This window comes from Neltuma alba, unplaced genomic scaffold, assembly GCF_004799145.2.
Source record: "Neltuma alba isolate B1F8T4 unplaced genomic scaffold, ASM479914v2 tig00011595_pilon, whole genome shotgun sequence".
NCBI classification, from domain to species: domain Eukaryota; kingdom Viridiplantae; phylum Streptophyta; class Magnoliopsida; order Fabales; family Fabaceae; genus Neltuma; species Neltuma alba.
Genome location: NW_021636247.1, coordinates 68,843 through 96,213, shown reverse-complemented (window position 1 = coordinate 96,213; position 27,371 = coordinate 68,843). Strand labels below are relative to the sequence as shown.

At 32.9% G+C, this 27,371-nt stretch overlaps 2 protein-coding genes across 4 annotated transcripts in view; both read right to left on the bottom strand.

Annotated features, from left to right (window-relative positions):
* Positions 1-25,144, bottom strand: part of LOC114715521 (putative leucine-rich repeat receptor-like serine/threonine-protein kinase At2g19230) — a 32,719-nt gene extending 7,575 nt beyond the window's left edge. The window contains exon 1 of the mRNA XM_028900388.1: positions 25,095-25,144. The gene's annotated coding sequence lies outside the window, so the exon portion shown is untranslated. The remainder of the gene's footprint in view (positions 1-25,094) is intronic.
* Positions 583-26,517, bottom strand: LOC114715519 (putative leucine-rich repeat receptor-like serine/threonine-protein kinase At2g19230). 3 transcript variants are annotated; one of them, XM_028900384.1, is made up of 13 exons: positions 26,325-26,517; positions 25,628-26,192; positions 24,560-25,059; positions 24,304-24,445; positions 22,781-22,852; positions 3,268-3,339; positions 3,093-3,164; positions 2,691-2,836; positions 2,342-2,550; positions 2,090-2,216; positions 1,898-1,960; positions 1,524-1,713; positions 583-1,248 (listed from the first exon to the last, which is right to left on the bottom strand). In XM_028900384.1, exons 1-13 carry the CDS (start codon positions 26,440-26,442, stop codon positions 822-824), a joined length of 2,703 nt encoding a protein of 900 aa, XP_028756217.1. In that variant the 5' UTR covers positions 26,443-26,517; the 3' UTR covers positions 583-821. The 3 variants fall into 3 exon arrangements, with proteins under 3 accessions (XP_028756217.1, XP_028756218.1, XP_028756219.1); XM_028900385.1 differs by having other exon boundaries at positions 583-1,203; XM_028900386.1 differs by having other exon boundaries at positions 1,021-1,183.
* Positions 26,518-27,371: the final 854 nt, after the last annotated feature.

Here is a 27,371-nt window from a genome sequence, read left to right as displayed (position 1 = left end):
AATTCTACTTTGCCTTAATATAAAATGTAAAATTGCTTCAATAAAAGTAACATTTTGTATTGAAGGTCATGTTAAAATACTTCTCCAATCTGAAATATAAGAGTTAATTAAGGAATTATTATTTTGATCCGAAATATAAAAACATTAATTTACCTTGTCTTTTCAATTTCATTTTCTCAAACTATTCCTATTAATTGTACATATTATAAGGGAGTTCCCATCAAAAGGCAATTTTAATCAAAATTATTAAAAATTTGTATTTTAAGAAAACCAACACACAATCATACAAATGACTAACTTAACTAATTTTCTTAATCTAATATATAAACTAATTATCTGCTTATTATATTCATGATCGGAAGGAGTATTAAGTAGAAGAGAATTTGATCATATCTGTTTTATTCTTGATTATGCGTTGGTCTTCAAATTTGAGTGTGAGAATTTCCGAGGATACCTTTATTTCAAGGTTGAATGGTGACTTCAATGTTACTTCTGCATGGGAACTAAAATATGATTTTAAAAGTAATTTTAGGAAATATAAAGTATGTGAAAAGAATTTTATTTCGGTTTACGTAAAAACACTTATTTTAAGTGCTTTCAGGAGTTACGAAACATCCCCGAAAATTAAGACAAGTTTCAGTCCTAAATGGAATGATAAGCTTGAGAACAATATCCTGGTTTTCGAAGTGGGCCAATAGGCCGTGAATATAACAAATTACGTATGACATGGACTAAATAATGTTTAGCTATGGAGATGGATAAATATAACGTAATAGTTGATTGAATTGAGCCGGAAGAAAAGAAAAAACGTAAACAAGGAGCTATCTTCCAGACAATATACTGACGTCTGAATCAAATTGCAAAGCACTCGTATTCATGGAACTGCTTGAATTGATGGGGTGGTCGCTGCTGGTCACTTCCATGCTTATCTCCATTGCCAAACATTCCCTTAGCTCATAAACTACTTGACTTATGACTGGCCTCTGAATTGCAGTTGGTGCAGTGCATGACATGGCTATCTCCAGAAATTTCCAAGCCGAATCGACATTATATTTTCCTTGGAACCTTGGATCAACAATGTACTGGATATCCTTGTTTTTAACTTTAGGGGTAACCCATTGAAGAAGGAGACTGACGGTATTGTTTGGATGCCTTTTTGCTGCTGGTTGTCCAGTGATTAGCTCTAGCAGAATTATCCCAAAACTGTAAATATCACTTCCTTTTGTAAGGTTGCCAGAACTTTGAAACCTGTGAAAATTTAACATCCAAAGGGATACAGAAGATTCCACAAGAATTAGTTTAGTTTATTTAATTTGTATATCAAATCAATTCAGATTCTTCACAAAAATTAAACTCTACCTCGTGGTAGTCAATCTAACAAATACAAAATGAGCTTGGTTTGTTTTCCAATCTAAATATACAAATGCTCTTTGTATTGCATTGATTTTCTTGAACATAAGCAAATCTCAAAACAAATTTGGCACCGATAATTCTCAGTTGAAAAATATTAATAAAATACTTACTCGGGGTCAAGGTAACCAATAGTTCCAGCTGGACGAGTTGAGACATGACTGTCAATATCATTTGCAAAAGCTCTGGATAATCCAAAATCTGCAATTTTAGCTTCCATATTTTCATCTAGCAAAATGTTAGTGGTCTTCAAATCCCTGTGTACTATTGCTGGCTTACAACCATCATGCAAATATTCTAATCCTGCAATTTCATCCATTGTATAACCAGACAAATTGCATTATATATTTTTATCTAGACTTTTGTGTGTGTGTGTGTGTGTGAGAGAGAGAGAGAGAGAGAGAGAGAGAGAGATTATATAGGAGAATCAAATTAAAACAAAATCTTATCATTTCCATACAAATTGGAAAAAATTAGTTTCGCTTACCACGCGCTGCATCTAGTGCAATTTGAAGCCTATTCTTCCATTTCAAAGCATGCTTGTTATTACCTATACATAAAACAGTATAATGAAATTTCTTTTACGTATACCTTCAAATATTGCTCAATGAAGTAACGCTATATTTTGGATATAGAAAATGCATAGTTTTGCTTTTTAATTCAAAGCAAGATTGCATACCTGATAGATGTTGCCGGAGGTCACCATTAGCCATATACTCATAAACTAATGCCCTTGCACCAGTTTCTTCGCAATATCCAATCAAAGAAACCAAATGTCTATGGTGAACAACCATCAAAAGTTCTACCTATAACTTAGATGGAACTTTATCAGCTCTATGAGAATGAGATAATTGATAGTGAACGATATATGTTTCTAATAATGGGGTCATAAAACAAGAAAATTAAATAAACTATTGGATTTTGAGCTAACCTCTGATCGGAATTCTCTATGACCTTGTACTGATGATTGAGAAAGTAATTTTACTGCAACTTGAGTATCATTCTTAAGACTACCTAAATAAACCTTTCCAAATCCTCCTTCTCCAATCAAGTTTTGTAAGTTATTAGTGATCTCAAGAACGTTGGAGTAAGAAAATGCTTTGCTTCTTAGTTTTGATGACTCACGCCTAGTAAAATCCCCTGCAAAAAGATCTGTCAATAGTTAGTGTGGACCTCGGCATTCAGATGTTTTCTTTACCATTTCAAATGGAATCAATGGATTCCAATATGAAAAGAGTAAGACATAACAAAGCAGATAGTTCACAGAATCTTGTGCAAACCTTTCAGTCTTTTGATCCCAAAGAACCATATTCCAAGCAAAACCAAGATCACAACAATCAAAATAGAAACAGATGCTATCACGGGAATAGCGAACTTATGCTTTTTGCATGGATCCGTCAAGCAAAGATCAGCATTACCATCCAAACTGAAAGATAAATCAGATAATAAGTTAATTAGTATTATCATTGACTTATCAATTTTACTGATGATCATGTCAGATCAAATAATTATAAATCTTGTCCAGTTACCTTAAAACGAAATAAAATCTGTCCTACCATCGTTGAAACACAAACAGTTTTATCATATTAAATTAATATTGACAAACTGATTTTTCTTCAATTAAAAAAAAAAATAAAAGGCTCGTAAAGCTAAGTAACTATGATAGATAAACAATGAGAAACCTCATTTCCAAATCTGACTTCTCCTTCAGAATATTTGGAATTGAACCAGTAAGCTTGTTGCCTCTCAAATTACTGCAAGAAAGTCATTGTTGAAATATATTCACTTATTAGGTGATCTACAAGTTATCATGGTACATATGGACTACTGGTAATCGAAAATCCTACACCAACTTACAGGACTTTCAACTTCGGCAATTTAGCTAGAAATTCTGGTATTGTTCCTGATAATTTATTATCTGACAAATCCCTGAAAGCGCAAAAACATCATTTTACATGGTGAAATTCTTAGATTGAAGATGTGGTCATAATTGAGCACTGTACACTTACAGGGACTCTAACTCCGTAAGTTCTGAGAATGAAATACTTATGTGTCCTGTTAACTTGCTCATGCTCAGGTTTCTGCTAGGAATAATCAGAATATGTGGTCAAAACAAACTAAAGGTGATTATAAAATTTTCTCAAGTATATATGGCTTCTTTAATAGTTAATACTTTTGGAAATATGGGAGAAACAGTTGAGATATGAATAATGTCGTCATCCCCCCGTGAATAAGATCCTATCTATATAAAGGTAGATATGTCACAAAACACAGGAGACAAATGCTATGTAACCAAAGTTAAGAAAAAGAAAAGAGTTAGGTTGTAACTGACATGTAACATTAGATGTTGTTATTATGTTTGACAGCTAACCGATGGATGTACTGTTGGGTAAACTTAAAAATGGAAACGTATACAGCGCTTACTCGGTCAATATTTGACTAAGTCAACAAAGAAAGTGAGTTGACTAACGTAATTTTAAATTAATTTAAAACAAAATAAATAATAGAGCTAGGACTTCTGAAATATCTTTTAACATTTTGCAACAGAAGTTAACACCATTTACCGAAAGAGAGAATAACGTCAGTTAAATTGACCCCAACCAACTCAAGCTTGCACTTATCAAAACTTCTGGGGTGAGAACTGTGGAAATGATCACACACAGTTCATGCTATATTTAGGAAAGTTTATAATCAACATATTTGTGACAATGATCATAGATCAAGAAGTGGAATACTCACAATGAGGTGATCCTTGCGTAGGAGTGATTGGTGCCAGAAAAGCAACTGAGTCCCTCCCATGAATAATTGGGAATACACGGGTCACCTTGCCAATCCAATTTGGAGATTTTGTATGTGATTTTGATGTCCAAGATAGCATCCACTACAAATAATAAATATGTTGTGAAAAAGTCAAAGCAAAAATGTGCACACACTGAAATGATAGAAGACGTAGCAGGAAACAACTCATAGTGATTAAGGAATAGAGCAACGTATACCATCTCTATGGTCTGTTGGGAAAGTTAGTGGTGATGTTAATTGGTAAATCTCAAGTGCATTGAGGATTGGAGGCGCAGCAGATTCTGATGTTGCACTTATGCTGAAACGAATACAACTTTGATTTGTAACTGTAGAAACCGTCAGAGGCTTCAAGTATTCAAGAGTTATGGGCTTTGGGAGGAATTTTTCATCGTTAACACTAATATCGATCACTCTTTTCTGCCCAAGGGGAAGCTTCTCAATTTCAGCAAAATGAAAATAGACGTAATATGTGAAAGAGTATTCAAATGGACTCCCCCAAGCAGAAACACAGTCCGAGTTTAAAGAAGAGGAACGATTCAATGATTTGGCTGCGGATAGTAGCACTCGTGTTGGTAATTTGTAAGGATCATCTGTACTTTTGGGATCAACATCCACAGATTTATTGAACACTACCCAATCTTGCAATTGGAGAGCGTAGGCTTCGCGCCACGTACGATCATAGATGTCATCCGTGTACCTATGCTTGCATTATTAAATAACTGAATATGAGAATTGTTTCCATGTAAAAGGAGAGCATCATGAATAGCACAAGGAGCTATAGAGAACATAAAAATTCACAAGAGCCAGATAATGGAAATGCGAAAACACAACATGCTACAGAATATAAAAATTAGAGTCACCTGGTGTACTTGGCTGTACCGGTGTAGCCAACATCAACTCTTCTATAGAGAGACAAAAGGGATTGAGAAGGGGAGGGAGCTGTATAAATAGAATTGCTGAGAGGTCGTAGTTCCAATGTAGAAATGAAAGGTATTCCTTTGCCTGACTTTACAAGGCAAAAGTGTATGGTGTCGGTTGTAGGAGTATGGATGGTCTCCACAAAAACATAATTTTGGTTTGCATTAATATTTGTCCAGTAATTGGTGCCGAGGTACAAGTCAAAACTGGGAGTTTGATTTTTGCCATCATAGTTTCCATATGTGAAGAAAGCTCGGATGAGGTAATTCTGGTTCTTGCCCAGTTTTGGTTTCAGGGTATAGCAATTTCTTCTTCCTTTAGGGAAGCTTCTTAGTGTCTGGAACTGTCTCCCAAAATAAGGAAAATCTATTACATTTCTTTGATCAGGCGCCACCATAGAATTATACCCTGTGTCTATAAAACTTTTGTCTGTCTGATATGAGATCCCAGTTTGAGGGTCAGTGTATTCGTCGCTTGCTCCGCAGTCAATGCTTATGAAGTCTGTGGGTACGTGCAAAAATTTGACGGAAACCTTGTTAACTAAGAAAACATTCATAGGTTTGACAATAAAACCAATAGTCATAATCAAGGGTTTGGCCGGTACGTCATATATATATATATATGAATATATATATTTACATGGAACATTATCTTACATAACCTACTTAAGGCCCTTACCAGAACGAGAGTTGCTGGTGGGGGCGGGTCTCCTTCCACTGAGCATTGCATCGCTAAGATTAAGGAAAATTTGGATCAAGGCAAACCATAGAAGCCACTGTGGTGTCTTCTCCATGATCTGTGTTTGAATTCTATGAAGACAGCATAATAACTTTATATATAACATAATAATGCATGAATAAACGAGTAATAGCAAAGTAGACACGAACTTGCCTGAAGCTTGAGGTCTCAAATTCAAGCAAAGATGCATGAGAAGTAGGTTTGAGTAACATAGTAAAGTGGGGTGTGGGTTGTGAGGGTTTATATAGTTAGTGGGAAGAAGTTGCGTTTAGCCTACGGCATTTGCATTGACTTGCCGGAGGATAACTTTTGTGATGGTTTGAAAAACAATCTTAAAAATTAATAGCTAAGGGCACATAATTACATCAACAGCAGTTAAATTATTCAAAAATTAAATTATGTTTTTTTCCTGGAAAGACTATGTAAATAAATCATCATTTATATTTCTGGGAATTATATCTTCATAATCTTTCGCTTCCTCCCTCTGTAGTTACTAGGGATTTTTTTTTAAGTCCAATATTTTACCATCCAACTTCTTTTTTAGTTTGTTAAAGACTAAAGCGCAGCCTGCATATTTGGTCATGACCAAGTCCTTCAAGCAATGAGTTATATATCTTGCGGTAAAATTGCTTTGACTTAATGCATATAGCTATTACACACGCAATCTAATAAAGAAATGATACAATGTGACGTATATAGAGGAGGTGGCCTGCTTTTATTTCTATATAACGTGTACTGAGGGGTGTTGACCAGTGTATTTAATCTCGCTACATGCACATTCGAAACCTCTCTTCCAGTCTTACTACTTATTCTCGTTTGTGACACATGCCCCAGACATTATTATTTACATTTATTTCTCACAATCTGTCGTGGAGGAAAATCCTTATCTAAATTATATTGGTGGATAAAAAATGAGATGCATATATTCTTATTACTATACATCCAATCCTTAATATATGACCTAGTTGATTAACTTAAAAAATTAAGACAGTAAATTACTTTAAACTATTTATATTTATCACTTTTCTCTAAAATAATTTACCTCACTTATAAATTGATATACAATATAATTTTATGATTCACATAAGTAATTTAGAAAGATAGTGTATGATATGCTGTATTAAGTAATTAGAGAGATCATGTAAGATGTGCTATATTAAGTAATTTTATAACTTTCTTAATCTCCTCAAATTAATCAACCAGATCTTATATTAAATACCGAAGGTAGTATATTGATTTTCAGCTTCTAAATAATAACGTCAAAGTGTTGGCGAAAAAAGAAGAAAAAAAACTTCAAAGTGCTTGGATTGGGGTTCATCCGTAGCCAGGATACAATGCAAATCTAAATAATAATAACAAAAATAATGATAAATATTATACAAAAATGAAGCAATATCTTTTTTTTAAGATTTTCCTTTTAATCTTTCTATCTAACAAACAGATCGATGACTTGAATGTATGGGAAGTTTATCATTTTCAATCTACTTTGTGTGAATCATGTGGTTGTGTTTTGTTTGTTGCCACATATTTAAAACTATAAAAAAAAATCATAATTTGTTAGGTCAAAGTAATTAGATAGCTGTTTACTACTATCAAAACTATGATTTTTCAGTTTGATAGTTTGTAACATAAAACCAAAGAAATTAAAGCAATATACTAGATAGCGGAAAATAATAATCGCATATGACTTGCGTTGATTGTTATGGTGGCCGTGCATCGGTATGGGTTGACATGGTCCAAATAAAAAAGAAAAGGGAGCTTTATGGCTGACATGACTGGAACGTCGAATTCCTCGGTCAACGCAAACACAGTGCCATTAGAGACGACTTCTTTGGGTCCCTTCATAATTGACTGCTGTAGCTTTCCTCTTTTGATACACTGCCTCCAGTACCTATGACGGTTATTATAAGAACTAACTTGAAAATATTAAAAAATTTATTTAATTATTTAATTAAATACAGTATTTATTATACAATCTCTCTAAAATATTTTTATATATTATTAGATTATATATCAATTTATAAGTGAGACAAATTAATTAAACAAAAAAATAAATATAAATATTTTAAAGTAATTTAGTAACTTTTTTAATTTCTTTGAGGTGGTATTTGTAATGTTCTGCAATTTTCCCGTAAGACTACGTCAAACCTTGAATATTCAACTGCCAGCTTCAATGGCGTAAGTGTGACGATTATTTTCTCTGGAGTCTATATAATCTAGATCGCTGGTTCCTTACGGTGAACGACTTGGAATCCTTGTTCTTGTGGTGCGTACATATGCAGAAAAGTTTAACTTTTTTTCCTTTGTCCAAAGAAAAGTTTGACACTTGCAATTTAATATTTATTCACATCTAACTACCTCTATTATCCTTGTCATGCAACAAAAGAAAATGTATAATGAAATACGAATGGTTTTAATTAGGATTTTCGAGTATGAATGTAGGGTCTATGTCAATTAGCACGAAGGGTTCGCATATTGCAAAAACTTAGCCTTTAATTTGTAACGTTTTTAGTATGAGTAATAAGCTCATTTGTGTTGTCAATTGTTAATAAATTCAACATCAAATAAATTTCAGTTTATTAAGAAATATATATATATATATATATATTTATGTGTTAAGATGGAGCGTCAACGTTCAGTTCCTGTGGGTCCAGTTTAAGTCATGCGAAATCAAATGAATGAACCCATATTTTGGTGCGCCGCTACAGAGAAGAAATAATGATATTGACAGATAGGGGTATTCAGATTAGTTTTTTTTAAAGTAATTTTATGGTTCATAAGGTAAACATATGTGATAAAGGTTTTGTCTCGGTATACATAAATTTTTTATTTTATTTTTCAAACAGCCCTTGAAAGTTTAGAGATTTGTACTTTGTTTTCCAGATGCATTAAGTTAAAGCGAAACAGGCCAACGTTGAATTTCGGTCAGCTTCTTATGAGGGAGAATTGCAATCAAGTCTTAAAGAAAAAACATAATTACTAAAATAATTTAGCAACAATTTAAGAAGCTTATAATGAATAGTTTTAGAAAAGAAAATGACACTTCCAACTTTTTATTGAGACTTGTTGTTTTTTTTTTAAGACATCATTGTAATTCTCTCCTCTTATAATTTAGCGTGTTTATGAAGAGACAAATTGACTTAACGACTCAAAGTTTGATCTTCTGCAACTTTCTGGGATCATTCAAGTTATATCTATCACTGTAAGTTGACGAGCAAAGTCGTGTCAAACTCGGGTTTATCATAAAAGATAAGAAACATATATTCCCTCCTGCAGTTAATACAAGATATACTTAATCAATTTAAATGAATTTAGAAAGCCAAATAAATTAGTTAATTGTAACAAATATAATACTTTCTTTCTTGTTTTTATAAGAAACAACAACAACTACTTCTACTTTATTTCTATTAATAAAAAACATTTGCCACATATTTGAAATTTCCTTATCTAGTTTCTTCTTTTGCCCCCTATTAATTACTTATTAAAATATTCAATATATTTATTATCTTATTTTTTAAACTATCATCTCTCTCCATTGCGCATCTCTCTTTCATAATTCTTTTTATTTTAATAATTTCTTTATTCTCTTTCGTGTTCTCTCCCCCAATAAATAAGGATATTTTTGAAGCAAAAACTTACAATTTTTACATATTTATTGTCTTTAATTAACTTTTTGATATACTCCTCTGGTCCTATTTGTAGGACAGAGAGAGAAGGTATTTTTTGGTCCTATTTATAGGGCACTGAGAAGAATTTTTTGTACGGATATACAATTTTATCCCTCATTTATTATTGTGTTGACTTTGTTTATATGAGGTATAATGTATATTAAATAGGAATAAAGTCATAAAGTTATTAAATTTTAAATAAGAATTAATGAAGTTTAAGATTTTCTTTGGTTTGTGAGAAACATACTGGAAGTGCCTTATAAATAGGACAAGATGAGTATATTAAATAGGGATAAAATTAAAAAGCTATTGAATTTTAAATGAAAGTTAATGAAATTTAAGTTTTTTCTTAGTTTGTATGAAATATACTAAAAGTGAATTATAAATAGGATCAAAGGAGTAATCGTTAAGCACACATTGTTATACTACCTCCGGTCCTTAATATAAGACCTTGTTTGACTTTTATTTTGGTCCTAAATATAAGACCTCAATCCATGACAAACTCAATTATTTTTATATATTTTGATATCTTTTATATGGGTTTTGTCAACTTAATTGGTCCCTTTTTGCCTTATTTGATTATTAATTGATTTATTATGTTTTATTTTGAATTATTATTTTATAGGGGCAAAATTGTCATGTTTTGATTTAATTATGATTAATTGATTTTTAAGGACAATTAATGCTACCTTATCCTTGAATTTTGTTTGCAGGTTTTTAGAAGATTTAAAAATAAAAATGAAAATAAAAAAAAAAAAAAAAGATAAAAAAAAGATAAAAGAAAAATAAATTAAAAAAAATATAATAATAAAAGGGGAGCAAAACGCAACGTTTTGCCCCCAACCTAATATACTATAATTCTTCTTCATCTCCACAAGACCGAGAGCGCACACGAAGGAGGGACGTTGAACGAGCTGTGGGCGGCGGAAAAAAAGAAAAAAAGAGAGAGAGGTCCTTCCATCGGTCCAGTCCATCATCACCGGTGCCTTCACCTTCTTCTTCTCCTGGGCGCAGCAAAACCAGAGGGAGGCGGAGACCCACACGCAAAAAGAAGGACCAGCGAGCTGACGGCACAAACAAGAAAAACAGAGATTCAGCGTTCTTGACGGCAAACCGAGGCTAGAGTCTATAATTCTCTAATTCAACAATAATGGCAGAAGCTCAGATCATCAAAAGGGAGTTTTAGTTGCTTTAATTTCTTACTCAATAATTGTTTAACAATTCCTAGATCTTAGGATAGTTTTTCTGATTGTTGGGATAATTGTATTGCTTAATCTAATTGTATTGTTGGGATAATTGTATTCCTACGTCTTATATTTGGAGTAAACGAATATCGTACGGAAATAAAGTGATAGTAAGAAAAAGAGGGAAGTAGGAGTGACCTGCTGTGTGAGGCGGAATTGGTGGTGGCAACATCAAATCTTCCTCGATTGACTAAAAGAGATTGAGAAGGTGATGGAGTTTGGAAAACAGAATTGCCAAGAGGTGGAAGCTCCAATGCAGAAATGAAAGGTACTCCAACCACAGTTTTCACAAGGCACACATGAATTGTGTCTGTCGTGGGAGTATGAATAATCTCAACAACAGAATAAAGTCTTTGCACAGTAATAGTATCCGAACGATTGACGCCAAGGTACAATTCGAAGGTTGGAGTTTGATTTTTGCCGTCATAATTTCCATATGAAAAATAAGCTCTAATTAGATAAGCATGGTGCTTGCCTTGTTTTGGTTTGAGAGTGTAGCAATTCTTTTTTCCTTCTGGAAAGCTTCTCAACGTGTTTAGAAGTCCCCCAAAGTAAGAATAATCAACGTTTACACTTGGGAGAACCTTAGAAATTTACCAGTTTTTACAATGTTTGTATCTGTCTGATACCATATGCCCGTTACCCCGTCTAAGTAATCATTTGGTGCTCCACAATCGATGCTTATGAATCCTAAGCAAAATTAGTCCAAAAATAACAATATAATGAGTAATGTTTTAATTAAATTTAGAGTAAAGGTACGCTCAACATCTCAAACTATTTTTAGAGGTGCATCTAGCTCCCTAAACTATTTATTGGTGTAATTTTGTTCCAAAACTAATAAAAATGGAACATTTCACCCTTTTACTAACAGACATGAAAACGTCCGTTAATGCAAACAATGTGTAATAAAAAATATTCCCAGTTTCAGATCTGTGATAGGAGCCATAGAACAAGAAAGAAGCTTCAACAGAGCTTCCCTTTTCAGATCTAATTACTATCTTCTTCATATTTTGATTTCTTCTCTCACTGCACCCCATTTTCTTATGTGTTGCATCTTGCCTTCACCAATGGAGGACCCACCGTCAGTCTAAAGGCCAAGGGAAGAGAGTGATCGACGTCGTAACTAGTTGAACTAGCTAAGAGAAAGTGTGAGAGAGGATCGACGATGAAGGCAAAGAAGAAGAATAGAGACCATGATCGACCTGTTTTGCAGATGTTTAATTGATCGAAATAAATTCATTGAAGGTATGATCTGAAGCTTCATATGCAAATCTGCTTGCAAAGTTGACTCCTGATATGCAAGAGGACGTGAAAATATGGGATGAGATGCCGCTGGAAGTTGTGGCTGTGTGTGAAGGAGACAGGGTACTAAGAAGAAGGGTGAGTGAAAATGGAGAATTGGATGAAGATGGAAGAGTCAAGAGGCTTGACAGGATAGGATTGGCTGAGTTGTATTTGGCTGGGCCCTCACTTTTAACAGAAAAAAATTACGTGTTATCATTAAAAAGAAAAAGATGTCCAGCTGGTAATAAGAACAAACAGAGTTAGAGTTCTGTTGAACTGGGGATTAAGTTGCTCCATTTTTATTAGATGGGGGCAAAATTGCACTAATAAATGATTTAGGATGCTGGATACACCTTTAAAAATAATTTAGGGTATTGGGTGCACCTTTACCCTTAAATTTATTTCTTATCATATGATTAGTCAGTCGTTAAGGTTAAAAAAAAGGAAGTCATAATTAGGTGGTCAGGGTAGAGAGGGAATATGGATTCTTGATGTAATTTAATTATAACTTACATGAAAAATCAGGTTTATGAAGGCATGTGAATGACTTCACTGATCATTAAAAACTATGTAAACAGTATTAGCTGATTTACCAGGATTCTTGTCGTTTGTGGTGAATTCCCTCGGACCATCTCCCAGTGTGCTGCCAACATGAAACAGGAGTTTGATGAAAACGAGACACAGTCCTAAAAGCATATTCAATTTTGGCCCCTCCATTTGATCTGATCTGCAAATATATGTATAAGGAAGTTAGCTCTAACTCATCAGTTATCACTCATGGTCAACACACACAGAAGATGTTAACTGAGTAAAAGACGTAGAAAAAGAACAATATGAGATTGACAAACTCTATTATTTTTATATATTTTGATATCTTTCTATGGGTTTTGTTAACTTAGTTAGTCCTTTTGACCTTAATTGATTGTTAATTGATTTAATATGTTTTATTTTGAATTATTATTTTATAGGGGCAAAATTGTCATATTTTGGTTTAATTATGATTAATTGATTTTTAAGGACAATTAATACTACTTTATTCTTGAATTTTGATTGCAGGTTTTTGGAAGATTTAAAAATAAAATAAAAAAGAAAAAGAAAAAGAAAAAAATTAAATTAAAAAGAAAAAAATAAATAATAATAAAAGGGGCGTTTTGCTCCCACCCTAAAATTTCATATTCATCATCATATTAAGGAGACGCGAACAGAACAGGGGGACGACACTATTCAAATCATCATCTTCTTCATCTTGATGGCGCACAGGGACTTGGAGCGATAGTAGCGTGAGCGACCAAATGAAGGACCAGTGAGCGACGGCGGCTTCACCTTCTTCTTCTCCTGGGCACGACAGAACCAGAAAGCTGAGACGCAGACACGAGCAGCAGACGGCAGCAAGAGAGCTGGACGCGAGGCAGAAGAACACAAGACTTCAAATTCCATCAACCCAACCCTCCCTCACCGTTTTCATTGTCTCCTCCATGGAAGCTCACAACAGAATATTGATTACAGCAACTTTCATGGCTAATCGTGGCTAGAGTTTCATGATTCTCTAATTTAACAACAATGGCAGGAGCTCGGATCATCAAAGAAGGGAGTTTTAGTTACTTTAATTTCCTGTCCAATAATTATTTAACAATTCCTAGGTCTTGGGATAGTTATTCTGATTATTGAAAAATTTGTATTGTTTAATCTGATTATATTTGGAGATTATTATGGCTGAATTACTATTTAGCATTTGACATTGGACTGTTTATAACTTTAATTTCAATTATAATGTTGTAATTATGACATTTGTATTGACTGTGGAGTTAATATATTGTGATTTTCTGAGGTGACTTGGAATCTTAGATCATATTGTCTCTTGCTAGCTTTAATTCTGTTGTTTTGGATTTAAGAGTTCTAATTAAGCATTGGTTTTTAGCATCCTTAATCCCATTTTACTATTCTGGTTGCAGTTAGTAAGTTAAGATTTTAGGAAAATATTTTCTGGCAATTTGAGGTGGCTCGGTTGTTGGATTAAAAGGTTAATTATAATTCTTAATTCATTATTTTAACTCCCGTATCTTTTGGAGTAAGGATTGTCGGCGTTGTTGAATTAGGGGATTGATTATTATCATTGTTATTCGTGTGTTTCATTTTCATTTCTTTCATTTTAATCCCTTTAATATAAAAATAAAAAAAGTATTTTAATTTCAATTTATTTCATGGTATTTAGTTAGCAATTATCAAATGAAAAATTCTTTTCATAGTTTAGGTTACTTGTATTTATTTACTAGGATTTAATTTCATTTTCAACTCCTCAAAGTGAATATGACCCGGATTGTACACTATATTGCATTAATTCGGTTAATTTTTGGAGCAACCCCAAAACCACAAATTAAGGGCATTATTTCAGAGATTAACTCGCTAGAAGCTTAAAAATTCAGGAAGTTTACCTAAAATGGGCCTTATATTTTCCTTTTCGCTGACCAAAGAAAATCAATGAACCTCTTTGGGGGGTTTTGAAGCTTTCAAATCTCCTATCAAGTTCTTAAATGCTAATTAAGACAACATCTCTCTTCAAAAGGGGACAAACGATCGAAAACAAATTAACTTGGCCAATGGATGTCTGGTCACTTGGATCCTTTAGTTGCTAGCGCTTGTTTTTAGAATCCATATGCCGTATTGATTAACCCTAAACAAATTGACTTGATTTGGTTATAATGGTAGCCATGCATGCATATGGGTCGACTTGGTCCAAGTAAACGAAGCAAACTTTTATGGTTACGATGCTTTGTTCAAGATTAGGCTTGTCCTTTTATTCCCCCTAGAAAAAAGAAGAGAAAAGTAAAGCTTTATGACTGACATGACTGGAACGTCGAATTGCTCAGTCAACACAAACACAGTGCCACTAGAGACGACTTTGTGGTCCTTCAACGTAGCTTTCCTCTTTAATTTTGATAGTTGCAGTTTCTTGCAATTTTCCCGTGAGAATACATCAACCTTGAATATTCGCCGGCCAACTTCAATGGCTTAAGTGTGACCGATGAAAATTCCACTCTGTGTTTCGAGTGGACTCGGATTATTTTCTCTAGCTAGTCTATATATTCTCTACACCACCGATCCTTAATACGGGGAACGACCTCGAATCTTTGTTCTTGTGTACCTATATATGTATGTAGAAAGTTTAAGTCTTTTAACACTTGGGAGCTAATATTTATAGACATTAATTAACTACCTATATTATTCTTGTAATGCAACAAAAAGTGTTGGCTCATTTTCAGTATGAGTAAGTTCGTTTATATTGTCAATATTGTCAGTAATGGCTCAACACTTCAAGAAAATGTTGTTCGGATGTCAAGTGCTTACTTTACTTAATATAAGAAGTTTCACATCGAATAAAGTTCAATTTATTTTTTATATACATATATCTCTAAATGAGATATGAACTTCAGATTTTACATTAAGATATGGTATCAAGTTCACTTATATATACACATATATCCATAGAATGGGATGATCAAGTTTTTGCTGCGTTTCTCTCACTTTATACCTCTTATTTGCTTTATTTGCTGACTAATTACTAATTTCATATTTCAGTCAATCGATTAATACTTTTCACTTACATCAAAGTAGCCTAAGCTACTTTCAAAAAGACTCATCATCACGCATTTATTGTGATTACTCAGCTATCAGCTATATGTCAACTAATTAATCACTCTATGAGGGACTTTTTGCATTATCTTTGCATGGCAATAAAAATTAAGTACAGTTGGAATGATATAATTTCAAGTTTCGAGTGGACGCATGAATAATCACTCGAATCAGAGGTCTGTAGCTTAAGATATGAACTCTCAAAATTTATTAGTGTTTTTCACAACAAAAGTCAAGTTGCAATAAGCCCCGTTTGCCCTAGCAGAGGCGTGCCACGCCACGACCTAGAGCACTCTTCTTCTCTACGTAATTTGTTTGGGTGAAAATGGCCCTCTCCTTGGCCATATGTTTTCTTCACTTTTCCTCTCTCATAAATTACTTTATTTATAATTTACATGAATCATATAACTCGTTAGAATTTATATATATTAGAAAATTCAAAAGAAATTCTAATATAATAATTATATTTCTTAATTTATATGTTAAAATATCAAGAAAGAAAAGGAAGACTTGCTGTGAGGTTTCAAGGGAGGACAATAACTACTAAAAATCTCAATGACAAATAAACAGTTAAAACATGTGGTCATTTACTGTATTAAAACTTATCATTACAAGCTACTTAGTTGTTATATGACTTTTTAGTGAACATTATATTTCATCCTTGGGACCTTGTAACGATTCTTAGTTAGAAACAAATTAAAGAAATATTTTGATTATAAGAATTACCATGGGCTTTAAATAAGTTTCAAAACAACAACAGTTCATAAATTATTAGAAGTGACATGAAATGAAATAAAAACAGAGAGAACTAAAGTGCAAGTTTCATTAGCGTACATTTCATATGGCAATCTTAACCATTCAATTAATAGTTTAAATTAATCTCAGCCACAATTTCATTTATATAGTTCATCTTAATTTCCAGTGGAAGACATAATCCTGGAATTATAAAGGATCGGAGCTTACCATAAAGCACAAGGAAACTGACTCGACTCTTGTGACTGTTCTTGAACTCTCATCCTCAACTCCCTAATCCCTACACCACCTGTGTTTTCATTTTCCCCAGAGGCAACGTCCACGACGGGCCCTTTAGAATACTGCACAGTTTCCAATAGAGATGTTCAGTTACCACAAATAATGCCATAATACACCTCTAGCTTTCCGCACAATAATTACCAAAATAAACATATCAACTTTGAATATTCACCAGCTTCTATATATGATGTGTAAATTGAGTTCACAAGCCTTAAATAATAAGCTAATTAATCAACACCAAGGAAAATTGACTTCATTATTTATTTGTTCTTGTGCCTATATACTATATAGACACGATTAACACATGGAATGTAATCATGTTTTGTTTATATTGACTACCTCTATTATTGGCATGCAACAAATAAATAATAAAATAGGCATTTTTTATATAGTTAAATAAAGAAATTAAGAAAAATAAATTAAAGGCACACTTGTTGGAAGAGGTAAAACCTTTCTGTGCTTTAAGCCTCGAAAGAAAAAATCCTCGATCAAATTAAAAAACAAAACAAAAAAGAAACAAATTAAACTACGTATATTATTGTGTGTGAGTCTATTTATACAATTCAAGTATGCAGGCACGTGGCTTGGCTTGATCAGCAAATGAACGACACATTTGTTTTTTATGGCTGTACACATCAGACTGTAATTGAGTAGAACCTTCAACCTTGTTCTTCTGGTTATCCAGATTTGTAGTTTTCCATCTATCCCTTTGCCCTCAGTATCTCTCTCTATCCATCATATTTCACCAAAGCGAAATATTCCAATTTTGAATTTTCGTAAGCCTTTTTAGGTGTTTGTGGTGCTCATAAAAATAGAAAGAAAGGGGTAACGTTATCATAAAATACAAGAAATAAAATTTAATTGACCACTGAAAGTTTGATCGTTTCCAACTTGTCATAAAATTTGAAATGAAAATCTTAGTGAGGATTGAAGACCCTGAGCTCAGTTTCGCCTTTGAAGGATCTCAATATATACCCCCCCCCCAAAAAAAAAAAAAGACTCGTGCAAGGAAATGTTCTTCCTCCCCAACTTCTTGACAAAAACTTCCGCTCGAAGGATGTATGAGAACCATAAATTTTTTTATTCATTGTGATATATATATATATATATATATTTCCTTTTACTAATTTATGTTAATTATACACGAATTTTGCATTGGTATATGGGAATAGTCTAATTCAGGTATACTATACCAATCGTTGATTGAGCCAAACCCTTGGAATTTCAAAACTCATTTTCATTACACGGTTTTAAATAACACATGGAATATATTTATGAATTTATTGCTTTTTCTAATTCAAAGTATAAATTATCTTGTATGGCTACCGAGTTTAGTATTATGGTTGACTATTGAGTATACAAAATCTCATGTGGTTTACAGAGTTCATTTGATATTATATTTTCTTACAAGCTAGAAGTTAAGGTTTATATATAATATAAGCTTGAAAGTACTTTCATTGCTTAAATGGAAAATCTTTTTGTGCGTAATATGGTTAGGCCTTTTAGTTTGACGTGATCATATCCGTAGTGTTTAAGAACGATTGGCAACGAAATAAAAGATGTTTGTTACTTGGAGCGCTACTGCCCCCTTTTTTTTTTTTTGCCAACCAATTCTTTTTCAAAACTTATATATTAAGAGGTTAATTTAATTAATTATCACGACAAATAACAAATTTACACTACCCACTTCGTTTAACATTGATATAATGTATAACTTATTATGAGGACATAATCAGACATGAAAATTAGATTAGGAAATTGACAATGTATTTTGCAAACTAACATGTCTAACAGTTAACATACAGTTGGGCAGATTTACATATATTATCTGCCGTTGAAATCTGAAATTGTTACATTACACGTAGAACAATTTTCTGCGATATTAGTAGATGATGTGGCATTGTTTTCTCTTGCATTAATGAAAAAGGCCGGTTGCTTAGGTTCAGCTAATAAAATGGTTTCATTAGACAGATATGAAACCACATCTACCATATCAGGCCGATCTTTAGCTTGATGTTGCACACATAAGAGACCAATATGAATGCATCTCAATAATTCATCAACATTCCATGTTCCGCTTAGTAAGGGATCTGCTAGCTCTAAGGCTTTTTCCTTATTCCACAACTTCCATGCCTAAAACAAGTTCAGATTCGGTGTATATTAATCAACAAACATTGAACTTGCATGTAGAGATGCATATTGGATGGAAGAATGTTATGTATACTTACATGTCCTATGAGGTTGATTGAATGTTCAGATTTAACAAAACTGACATTTTTCTTGCCACTGACAATCTCTAGTAGCAATACTCCAAAGCTGAAAATATCAGTTTTTACTGAGACAATTCCGCTAAGAGCGTACTCCGGAGCCATGTACCCACTAAGATAATAATGATGTAAAGAAAGAAAAGTAATTAGCATTTCATCAATCAATTAAGTGATATCAAAAAATTGAATTGGTAAAAGAATTTTACTTACTATGTTCCAACCACTTGATTTGTATTTTCTTGTTCAAATTCTTCCAACTCAAATATTCTTGCCATGCCAAAATCAGATATCTTTGGAGACATCTCATGATCAAGTAAAATATTACTTGGTTTCAAATCTCGATGAATCACTTTGAATCTTGAATATTTGTGTAAATAGACGAGCCCTTGTGCTATGCCTTGAATAATATTGAGCCGTCTTTTCCAATCCAATAAAATCCTATTATTATGATCTATATCAATGAAATTATGAGGAGCATGTTGTGACATATCCATTTTGATAGTAAAGCATTATTATAATGTAAAGGTAAAAATTCGCTTACCAAAAAGGTAGACGTCCAAACTCTTATGGGGCAAATATTCATATATCAACATCTTTTCTTCCCCTTCGATACAAAAGCCATAAAGTCTTACCAAGTTAGTATGCTGCAGTTTGGCGATCAATTTAACTTCATTCTTGAATTCAGTTAGGCCCTGTTTTGAACATTTAGAAAGTCTTTTGATCGCTATCTCTCGACCATCCGGAAATCTTCCCTGAAAATAAAAACACTATTGTCAATTAATCATCCTCATTTTTTTTTCCCTTTCAGTTTCATCGTTATTAGGCATTACCAAGGTAACATTACAATGAAAAATGTTTAGCTATCACCTTATACACAGGTCCAAAGCCACCTTCACCTAACTTATTTGTGGATGAGAAGTTATCTGATGCTAAAACAATGCTTTTGAAATCGAATATATGTATTTCATGGCCTGTTTTATCGCTTTTACCAAACTTCTGTTTGCCGCTTACACTGAATGGGATCGCAATATCTCCAAGTTCATGTAGTAGCTTCTTCTGTTTCAATCTTTTTGGCCCTACTCATCACCAAGCACGAAGTAAGAAATCAAAAGAGTAGGATACAAAACAAACCGATCTCATTTATGGGTACTCACTGACTATTAGTTACATTAGTTTTGATATTAATAATGGTTTGTGTAATGTCCCTAAAATTAATATAAATTAATTATTTTATTTTTATTTTTAACTAATGTTTTAATTATTTTTCGTAAAATTTTATATATATTGCATTGGTGGCGTAGTATGGTTGTTGCTTGTTGTTGGTTCTTCAGTTTGAAATTTGAATTCTCTTTATTAGTAAAAGTGTATTTTATTTTGATTTATCATTATAAAATTATCATATATTATTCTTTTCTCTCTAAACTAAAATAAAACAAATGGGTTGATATAGTTTGTTGTTTCTCAAGGTTACTTTCATTTAGGTTTTAGTCTGTCAAGTTTTAAACTATAGTATCTAGTCCCTCAAGTTTGTTTCCGTCTAAAACATTGGTCTCAATAACTAAGAGAGTGTAGTAGTTCGAATTTTTTCCTTCCTTTTCCGTGTCTGTGTGGGTACTGTTTGTCAAACTTCTATCTCCTTCATCTTTCTTTTGCTATGTGCGTTAAATGGGTTTGGTAAGGGGTTAAGCTTGATTCCTCCATTGCAGTTGCTGTTTATTTTAGTGGAGGTAGACTATCTGCAGGCCCAACTGAAATCTGAAGGCTAAGAACCTTTTGGAGAAGGTATTTCACTAATTCGCTAACAAAATATTTTTGGAACTAGATTTTGTAGTTGACCTGCTCCTCCAACTGATCATTGAGGGCCTCTACTGCTGGCTTGAAGTTGACGCATCATTCTAAAAGGTTCTTATTTAATGTAATCTTAACTTCTGAATTTGTTTATGTCATTTATGTGCTCCGCTTAGGTTAGAATCCTTACCTGATGTATTTTTTGTATATTCATTGGTGTGGAGTGAAGCTTTTTTCAGACTAAACTGTTGCCAATATTGTCCCCCCCCCCCCCCCCGGGGATGAGAGGTCCCATTTATAGGGAAAGCTTTTCCGAAATTTCTATGGGAAGCTAGGCTTGTAACATTTGTAAAAATAAAAAAATATCCAGACGCTTTAGGTTCAATATGGTATATGCATATAAGTATACGTGTTTGTGGAGAATTTATATATCTTGGGTTTAAGGCATGTGAGTATCTCTGAGCTGGCCACTTGAATTTCCGGGGCGTCACGATAAGTGCTTTTAATAGAAAGCAAAGAAGAGAAGAATAGAACGAGAGTGACATTCTAATCAATGACAAAATATACAATTGCATAAAATTCTTAAGATGTGTTCGTTAGGACTCTTAAGTGATGCCCAATAATGAGAATAATTTTATATGTACCTTTTAGTTTCTTGGTTTTGAAGGTCCAGACTCCTAAAGAAACCAGGAAAATTACAGCCAAAGCAGAAACAGAAGCCGCAAGTGGAATAACAAACTTATGCTTGTTGCATGAATCCCTCAGACAAAGATTAGGATTATCTGCCAAACTAAGGAGCAAGATATATTATTGTAAATTTTGATTCCGAGAAGGGTGGTCATCACATTTGTACCAGCAGAAATATATAATGAAGCAAAACTCAATTGCAAAGTTGCATATATGACTTTTCTTCAAAAGACTTGGGAATGGAACCCAAGAGTTTGTTGCCACTTAAATTACTACAAAACATTATTGTGAAATTTCACTTATTAGTAAGTTAGCCTGAAGTTATAATGGTATATACTATTATTTACTTGGGGCTGAATCCTAAACAATGTAGTTTATAGAACTCTCAACTTCGGCAGTTTAGCTAGATATTCCGGTAGCAAACCTGGTAAGTTATTGAATGATAAATCTCTGAAACAAAGCAGTATTTTGCAGGTTAATGAAACCTTTTTGCTAAAAGAATTTGTCATTATTATATCAATCTATACACACACTTACAGGGGACTCTGACTCTGTAAGTTATGAAAATGACATAGTTATTTCCCCCGTCAACTTGATTGCACTTAGGTTGCTGCTTGAGTGAATCATGCTTTGAGTACTTTGACATCAATTAAAGGCAAGTGATGTGAAGTTTCCGTTGGTTATAGCGTAATAGTCAGCACTGTTTGGGAAGACGTAAAATTGAACTATACGATTTTTACATTTGAGTATCAAACGTCAAGAAATAGAGGGGCAAGGGGCCTCAGGTGCCCCATTCCCTGATGCCCCTTGAAATGCCCCAGCTTCCCAAATATTTTTTTTTTCTTTTCATCATTGACCACCATTCAAACACAGTTATCATATTAATATTGATCAACTTATTTTCGTTCAATCTTTTTTTTTTTAAAAAAAAAAAGCTCTCAAAAGCTGAGTAACTATGATAGTTTAAAATGAGAAACCTCATTTCCAAATCTGACTTCTCCTTAAGAGTATTGGGAATTGAACCGCTAAGCTTGTTGCCTCTCAAATTACTGCAAGGTTGAAATATATATTCACTTAGCTTATTAGGCAATCCACAAGTTATATATATGTATATATACCGTGGTATGATAGACAATTGGTAGCGGCAAATCCTACAAAAGCTTACAGGACTCTCAACTTTGGCAATTCAGCTAGAAATTCTGGTATTGTTCCTGACAAGCTGTTGTCTGACAAATCCCTAAAACAAAAACAACATTTTACATGATGAAATTCTTAGACTGAAGATTTTGTCATAATTAAGTCACTATATACTTACAGGGACTCTAACTCCAAAAGCTGTGAGAATGAAATAACTATGTGTCCTGTTAACTGGCTCATGCTCAAGTTTCTGCTGAGAGTAATCAGAATTTGTGGTCAAAATATACAAAGATAGGTGAATATAAAATTTTCTCAAGAATATAAAGCTTCTTTAATACTACCTCTAGTCTTAATTAAATGACCTCGTTTGTAGACTACAAACGAGGTCTTATAAGTAGCAGTAAATATTGTTGGAAATATGGGAGAACATTGATTATTATGTTGAGACATGAACAATGCGAGTTCCCCTTGATTAAGAGAATCTATCTGTATAGGAACGATAGGTCACAAAACACAATACATGAATGCTAGTAACCAAAATTAAGAACAAGATAAGAGTTAGGCTTCTTTTTTTTATTTGATGAAGGGTTTTTCCTTTCGAGGCTTAAAGCACAAAGGGTTTTCACCTCTCTCAACAAATGAGCTTTCCATAATTTGAACTTGTGTTCTCGTCCATATGGAAGTAAGGCCGCTTACCACTTCAACCAATAATTTGTTGGTAGACTTAGGTTTTTACTAACATGTAACATTATGTCTTGTTATTCAGCCTGTTTGTTGAAGCGTTCAGGGGATGAAAAAGTAGCTTATGGGGATGATAAGTCAATTTGTAAATTTGGGAGCTATTTGTCACAGCTTTTGGTCAATTTAACTTATAGGTCAAAAGTTACTTTTTTAAGTATAATTGCAAAAACACCTAAAACTTATTTATGACGTATGCAAAAGTAACTATTTGAAATTAAAAGGCATTTTTACCCTTATGTTTATATTGTTCTTATGCTTCTCTCTATATATTCTCTGTGCTTCTCAATAAATCTTTAGTTATTTATTTTTAATATTCTGTTAAATGAAAATAACTTTTAACATTTTTTATAATATTTTTAATATTTTTTTATTTTATATTTACATAAATTATGTAGAGTATATCATTCAATTAATTATGTAATATTATTTGGTTAAAAAATTTTCACATTATATGATTTCTAATTTAAATATATTTTATTCATTAAATATAAATTTTTCCTATTAAAATTATTATATATTGTAAATTCATATTTTTAATCATTGTTCATTATTTAATAAAGTCATACCCATTCTGTTCATTCTACAAACTAAACTTACTTATTCAATCATAATCCAAACAACTTTTTTACTTTACAAACTAACTTTTATAAAGTCAATCCAAACACAAATCATATATTCCAATCTAACTTTTACCTAATCTCATTTTTCTAAAAGTTAGATTAAAAATAAGTTACTTTTTCTATCACTAATCCAAACGAATCCAGTTATCTTCTTTGACAGTTGACAAATGGATATACAGTTGAGTAACATTAAATGAGGAAATATAACGCTCTCTTTCGGAGCAAGAAGTGGAATTATGATCTCACACAGTTCATGCTACATTTAGGGATAATCAATATATTTGTGATAATGATCATAGATCAAGCCTTATGACTTTAATTCAAGAAGTGAAATACTCACAATGAGGTGATCCTTGCGTAAGAGTGATCGGTGAGAGAACTGCACATAAGTCCCTTCCATGCAAAATTGGAGATACAGGGGTCACCTTGCCAATCCAATTTAAAGATTTTGTATGTGATTTTGATGTCCCAGATAGCATCCACTGTTACAAATAACAAATATGTTCTCAGAAGTTGAAGCCAAAACGTGCACAGACTGAAATGATAAAAGATATAGCGGGAAACAATTCAAAGAAGGAAAACTGATCAGCATATACCGTCTCTTTGGTCTGTTGGTAAAGTTAGAGGTGATATTAATCGATAAACCTCGAATGCATTGAGGATTGGAGGCGCAGCAGATTCTGATGTTGCACTTATGCTGAAACGGAGACAGCTTTGATTTGTAACTGTAAAAACGGTCTGAGGCTTCAAGTATTCAAGAGTTATGGGCTTTGGGAGGAATTTTTCATCGTTTACAGTAATATCGATTACTCTTTTCTGCCCATGGGGAAGCTGCTCAATTTCAGCAAAATGAAAATAGACAAAATATGTGAAGGAATATTCAAATGGACCGCCCCAAGCCGAAACACAGTCAAAGTTTAAAGCAGAGGAGCGATTCGATGATTTAGCTGCAGATAATAGCACTCGTGCTGGTAATCTGTAAGAATCATTTGTGCTTTGGGGATCAATATCCACAGATTTATTGAACACATGCCAATCTGTCAAGTTCAAAGTGTTGCCCATGCGCCACGTACGATCGTAGATGTCATCCATATACCTATATTGAACATCAGAATTGCTCCCATGTAAAAAATTCATCAGAGCTAGACAATGAAAATGTGGAAACACAACATGTTATAGAATATATGTGTTTGTTGATTTGTTGTTTTTCCAGAATAATTTTTTTGATCTGAAAATAAAAAATAAAAAATAAAATTTTTTTTGAAAACACGTTTTGATTTTGGTTACGCCTTCGGGAAAACAAAACAAAATTAAAAGTTGTCCTTTGAACCAAAAAAAAAAAAAAACATAACGTCATTGTGATGTTTCCTTACCTTATGTTCCACAAAATTAGAAAATGCTGGGAAAAAATTCATGTTTTTATTAAGGACAATTGTGTAAATATTAAAAATCATTCTTTCACTTTCATTTCACTACTTTATTATTATTTTTTATACAATTATTTCTCTACTTTATATATGTTCTTTAAAGAAATGATTCAAACATTTTTTTTCAATTTTTTTCTCTTCAAAACTTGTTCTCAAAAAATAAGCTTCCCTGCAGCATTGTTTTAAGATAATAAAAAAAGATAATAGAATCAAGCAAACCCTAAAGATTAGAGTCACCTGATGTGTAGTGATGTAGTATTACTGACGTAGCCAACATCAATTCTTGTTTGAAGTTCTAAAAGTGATTGAGAAGGGGAGGGAGTTGTATAGATAGAATTGTTGAGAGGTCGTAGTTCTAATGTAGAAATGAAAGGTATTCCTTTGCCTGACTTGACAAGGCAAACGTGGATGGTGTCAGCCATAGGAGTATGGATGATCTCAGCAAAATGATAATTTTTGATTGGATAAATATTTTTCCAATAATTGACACCCAGGTACAATTCGAAACTGGGAGTTTGATTTCTGCCATCATAGTTTTCATATGAGAAGAAAGCTCGGATGAGGTAACTTTGGTTTTTGCCTTGTTTTGGTTTCAGGGTGTAGCAATTCCTTCTTCCTTCAGGGAACCTTCTTAGTGTCTGCAGTTGTCTCCCAAAATAAGGATAATAGATGTCATATCTTTTTTCAGGTGCCACCATAAAATTATCCCCCGTGTCTACAAAACCTGTGTCTGTCTGATATGAAATCCCAGTTTGATGGTCAGTGTATTCCTCGCTTGCTCCACAATCAATGCTTATGAAATCTGTGTATAATATCATAGGTTAGTTTTGTGTTGAAGGGAACGTTGTTAATTAACTAGGGAAACATAGGTTTTGATAAAGGCAATAAGTCATTAGTAGTATTAAGGTTTGAACTGTGTGCTACATAAACTTACCCGAATGAGTGTTGCTAGTAGTGGCGCTGAGTTTCCTTCCACTGAGCATTGCGTCGCTAAGATTCAGGAGAAGTTGGATCAAGGCAACCCATAAAATCCACTGTGCTGTCCTCTCCATGTGATCTGGGTAGAATTCTATATATGAAGACGCTATCTCTAGCTCATATTATTGTAACATAATAATGCATAAATAAAAGAGTAATTAATAGTAAAGTAGATATGAACTTGCCTGAAGCTTGATGCCTCAAATTCAAGCCAAGAAGCATGAGAAGCTGTTTGAGTACTTTAGTAAATTGGTGTGTGATGAGTTGTGTGTTTATTTAAGTAGGAAGTAGCGTTTTGCCTACGGTATTTGGAATTGACTTGGTGGTCTCCAATTGATAAAAATTACAATGTAATGCTTCTATATTGATATTAATTGCAAAAGTATTTTCACCCCAAAAAAATAAATTAATTTAAAATATTCTTATAACATCGTTCAATATACTGCTAAATAAATTTTATTTATAGTTTTGTATATACTTTTCTATCTAGTGAAGCTTCGATAATTAAATTTTTTTTTAATAAGAAAAAACGTCGAATGCTTATCAGCTTCTTCTACATAGTAACGGCAAAGCGCTTGAATTATGGGGTTGATCCTAATTATCAAGAACAAGTCTAAATAATAATATTACAACAAAATAATGATAAAAATTATTTAAATAAAAGAATATCTTTTCTAGGTGTGTTTCCTTTTTCCGCTCCTCCTAGCATAACAAATTGACTTGACTCATGGAGATTTCATCATTTTGAATTTATTTGTGTGAAATTACGTGGTGTAGAACTGGTAATACGGGTCCAACCCGCTAAATAGGAAAAAAATGGCAGGTTATTATTGGGTAAAAACCAACCCGGTAACAAATTAGCATTTTCAACCTGTATCACCAACCCTTCAACCTACTTAGGGTTAACCCACCAACCCATGGGCTAACACATATTCATTTTTTTAATTTTATTAATTATTATAATTATATTTTATATTTTATATTCTATCTAAAAATTTTAAAA